Source organism: Austrofundulus limnaeus, unplaced genomic scaffold, assembly GCF_001266775.1.
Source record: "Austrofundulus limnaeus strain Quisiro unplaced genomic scaffold, Austrofundulus_limnaeus-1.0 Scaffold543, whole genome shotgun sequence".
Taxonomy (NCBI): Eukaryota; Metazoa; Chordata; class Actinopteri; order Cyprinodontiformes; family Rivulidae; genus Austrofundulus; species Austrofundulus limnaeus.
The window spans coordinates 264,991-269,379 of NW_013952945.1; the positions used below are offsets into that span (position 1 = coordinate 264,991).

Sequence of the window (4,389 nt, forward strand, 5' to 3'; positions counted from 1 at the left end):
GCCAAATTCAAAAGAAAATGGGTAAAATCATGTGTATTATGCCAATTTTCATAAGTATAAAGATGTTTTTTGACTCTGTATTTGAAGGATATCCATGTCACAGGCTCTTTAAATCTGAGGGGTGGGTGTGGATCGGTTAGACCCTTTCAGCCCACTTTAGTAAGAAACCGTCATCTTAGAAGGTCATTCTATTAGCGACGCCTCAGAACAGCTGCAACAGGATGCTGCTACCGTCTGTGCTCGTCACTAAGGCAACGCATTATCATTTTCTCTGCGCCTGGCTCTGGATGAGGAGCTGGAGGCGGTGCTGATGCAGAAACACCCGACTTTAGCAGGGGATTTCCTTTGCTCATGGAGGAGGAGGAGGAGACTTCAGTAATTCCACAACCAACACGACTCGATGCAAAACCTCCTGAGATAATGTTTTAAGGCCACAAAGTGTTAAAGAAAGAACTTTTAAGCGTCTATTTACACGTGAAGCAGGCGACAGAATCAGTAAAATGCAGTTAGTGGGGCCACACAGAAGAGAAGCCAGCACATTTTCACAGAACGACAGGTCGCTAAAGACAAAGTCCAGTTGTAATCTAACAAAAAAAAAGACCTTTGTCAAAAGAAAAAGCATTAAATATCATCAGTGCAAACACTAACATCAATACAAGTCCTCACACACACACACACACACCTAGTTGTGCTTCAGGTTCAGTTTGAAGTCAGATCAAAATGTCTAAATCAGTCAAACTCTTTCAGACTGAAAGTTAGTGACGACAACATTACATGCAGATGTACTCTCTCTCTCTCTCTCTCTCTCTCTCTCTCTCTCTCTCTCTCTCTCACACACACACACACACACACACACACACACACACACACACTGAGGCCCAGCCTGCGGACGTGGACTGTACAGAGGGGTTTCCATGACACTGTTGAGTCGAGGAGGGAGGTGCAGGCTTGAGCCAGACGGGTTGCCATGTAGTGGGCTGGGCCAATCAGCGCGGGGAGAAGCCTGTTGCTAAGCTACAGCCAACCACCTGTGTCATATCCCAGATCTGTGAAGACACCAAACATCAGCGCTGTTAGGACTCAAGGAGTGTATTCATCAGGACCATCGATCGCCTTCGCTCCACTTGTTTACTGGAAAACTGGATTTTATTGATTTATTTAGAGTGAAGCAAAAGAACTAATGAAACCACGAATCTTAGAAAAACACTACGTTAAATATTAAAACTGTTCAAACTGAGACCAAAACATTYCTGAGCGTCAGATCCCAGAGTGGTTGGTCTTGTTTGAAAGCTCTGGTTCTGCCCCACAAGATGAAAGTTAACTGAAGTCCCTGTGACGTTCCCCCGCGGAGCTATGAGCAAAAAACCTCCAAAATACGCACCGTCGGACCTYCCGCCGGGTGGTTTTACCCCCCACCCRGGCTAGGAGCGTCAGATCCCGGTGTGGCTGGTCGGGTTTTAAAGACCTGGCTCTGTCCTACAAGTAGAAAGTTGATTGGAGTCCCTGCGACATTCCCTCGCGGAGAAATAAGCGCAAAACTTCCAAAATTACGCACAGTCGAACCTCCGCCAAGGGTGGTTTTAGCCCCCCTCCCTGGGCTAGGAGCATAGAATCCCGGAGTGGCTCCTACAAGCTGATACTTGAATGGAGTCTCTGACATTCCCCCGCCGAGCTATAAGCAAATTACGCACAACTTAGTGCATTTTTAGCGCATTTTTGGGAGGACATTTCAACCTTCGTTTGCTTCTCCTGTGGGCCCTGAGCATCGGATCCGGGAAAGTGAACTGAAGGTGGTTGCAAGATCCTGGGACGTTCCCCCGCGGAGCTATTAACTAACGACCGACCGAAAAAGGCGCTTTGGCAGGCGATATAGTACTCAATTTACTCCGGAGCCTCTAGCTCCGGCTCTGAGCGTCGGATCCGGGTGTGAAGGAAGAGGAAGAGAGGAAGGAAGAGATCCAGTGAGGTGGAACCGCAGTCATGCATCCAGCACCCGCTCTCCTGCCTGGGTTTAGCCAGAAACCCCTGGCGGGCGATATTTCTGCAAAAATGCATAAAATTCAGAAACCCAYCTGATGGATCACTTCCAGGCAATAAAAGGAACAGATCTGATCAGGTGAAACTTTTCCTGGAAGCTCAGCACCTGGTTTTATAACAGCCTGCGAGAGAGTTTTATATTGTGTGCTTTAACTTTGAAATAAAGGGCGGTACTCTTGTGGTAGCCATGTTGACCTTGACAGTTTTTTGTTTTGTTTTTCCTCCCCTGTATGGAGAAAAGAGAGGAGAGTTCTCTGAATAAATTGAGACGAGTTCCTGTGCTCCAAAGTTATTTGACTCTGTGGTTCTCTCACTGGAAAGGGTTTCCAGTCCTCATAGCTTGCACCTTACAGAGAGTACTAAATGAAGGAGATTTAAAAAAATGATCCTTTTTGTTCAAGCATCACTTTTCTGTTTCTCTGTCAGGAGTTAAGTAAGGATTTTATCTCTTCTTTTTTTGTAGGTAAATAYATGGTTAAGTAGATAGTTTTGTTTGACAATACTTTAAATTAAATAAAAGTAGCAACACATTACGTTCTGTTTTATTTACTTTAAAGAAGTGAGGAGTAGGGAGATGAAAAATTATGTTTTTTGATACGGAGACTGGACGAGTAGCTCTCGGCAAACTGCCGACTTCAAAAGTAGCTCTTGGTTCAAAAAAGGTTGGGCACCCCTGGTTTAGAGGTATGGTGTGAATTAAGTTTTGGTTCAGGTTAGAGTTAATTATAGACCAGTAATGGTTCATTCTAGTGAAAACGTCTGGGTTAGGCATAAATATAGTTACAAAAATGAATGGAATGAAAATACAGTGTGTGTGTGTGTGTGTGTGTGTGTGTGTGTGTGTGTGTGTGTGTGTGTGTGTGTGTGGTGGTGGCGGTTGGGGGGTGGTACCTTTTTGGTCTGAATGACTCTTTTGGTCTGAAATTATACTAGAAGCTAATTTTGAATTTTTCTTCTAAGAAACATACAGTATAATAATGAATATAATGCTTCTGTCAGTGGATCAGTCTGCCAGTAGATCATTCTTAACGTCACAACTGAATTGTAAATAAAACATAAATGAGTCAAATCACTGCAATTTAAAAGCCTAAAAAGTGTGTATATATATATTTGCACAACAGTAAGATTTAGATGCTGTAAAACTGTAAAATATATATTTTTTCCGGCTTGTGCCYGTAGGACTCTAGTTCCCGAACACGATTCTGTGCAGAGGTTTGGAGTATTAGCCTCTGGTAGTTTTGCTTTGAGCGTTGGCTCAAAGGCTCCGTGTTTGAAACAACACAAATACACACGAGTTACTGTATCTGCTATCAAAGGACTCTTGTTGACCTTAACAATGCGGTCGCTTCCACAAGTGACCATCAGGCCTCTGGATGGGTCCATGTCCATGTGGGCGATGTTGTGTTTCCCCTCATGGAACGTGGCCAGCGGTGTTCGGCTGCACACACACATATTTACACACACAGACAACATGGTTTCCCTCAGTAAAACAAACGCATTGTGTGACCTGTTGTTTGGAGAGGACTGTTACTCACTCCTCTTCTTTGATGGTGTCAAAGCAGGTGTCACAGACCCGCACAGGGAACTCAAAGCCCATGATGGGGAAGGTGGAACGTTTGGAGCTGCATTTCCCACACACAGCCTTGCCACACTTCCTGCAGTGGTGCTGGAGATGACACATCCATATGAACAGATACATTCACACTGGGTGAACAAAAACCAGCATGGGTCCAGCTCCGCTTACCTGTCTGAGCCCCAGGGTCTTGGAGTCCCACATCTGCTTGATGTTCCAGAAGAAAGGCTGCTCACACTTYTGACACGAGTCACTGTCTAACCACTGAGGCGCCTGCAGTTCAAACCAAACAATGAGCACGAGTACCAASTGGACCATAATAAAGTTAATCAGGTTCTCATAGGAGGAGATCCAGTGAGGTGTGTTAGCTTTCATATACATTGGAGATCAGACTCAGCTACTGCCAACCAAACCAAATTTAGATCAATATCTGTAGAACTTATAGATATTTTTGTGTTTSAAGTTCAGTTGGATGTGGTGGCCATCTTGAATTGGGTCRACTCCAAAAGATTCACAGATCATTAACGTGCCTGTAACATGCTTTTTCTACAAATATGAAAAGTGAGAAAMAAATCTTAACATTTAAGAGATTTGGCATAATCAGAAGTTTATAGTAACTAAGTACATTTACTTTGTTACAGTACTTTAGTAGTTTTATTCTTTTTTGAGGATTTGTTATTTTACCAATTATCTTTTTAAATAGCTACTTTTACTTTTATTTTGTTACATTTTAAAGCTAAAAATGATACTTTTTCTTCTTCATTTTAACATTTAACACC

At 43.3% G+C, this 4,389-nt stretch overlaps 1 protein-coding gene across 2 annotated transcripts in view; it reads right to left on the reverse strand.

Annotated features, from left to right (window-relative positions):
* Positions 1-441: 441 nt before the first annotated feature.
* Positions 442-4,389, reverse strand: part of wdfy1 (WD repeat and FYVE domain containing 1) — a 51,079-nt gene continuing 47,131 nt past the window's right edge. The window contains exons 9-13 of one of the 2 annotated variants that reach the window (XM_014026327.1): positions 3,782-3,883; positions 3,573-3,703; positions 3,367-3,475; positions 839-1,046; positions 442-682 (exon numbers count right to left, since the gene is read on the reverse strand). In XM_014026327.1, the coding sequence (XP_013881781.1) occupies positions 987-1,046; positions 3,367-3,475; positions 3,573-3,703; positions 3,782-3,883 (402 nt within the window). In that variant the 3' untranslated portion in view covers positions 442-682; positions 839-986. Of the gene's footprint in view, positions 683-834; positions 1,047-3,366; positions 3,476-3,572; positions 3,704-3,781; positions 3,884-4,389 lie in introns of both variants that reach the window. The other variant, XM_014026328.1, reaches the window with a different exon arrangement.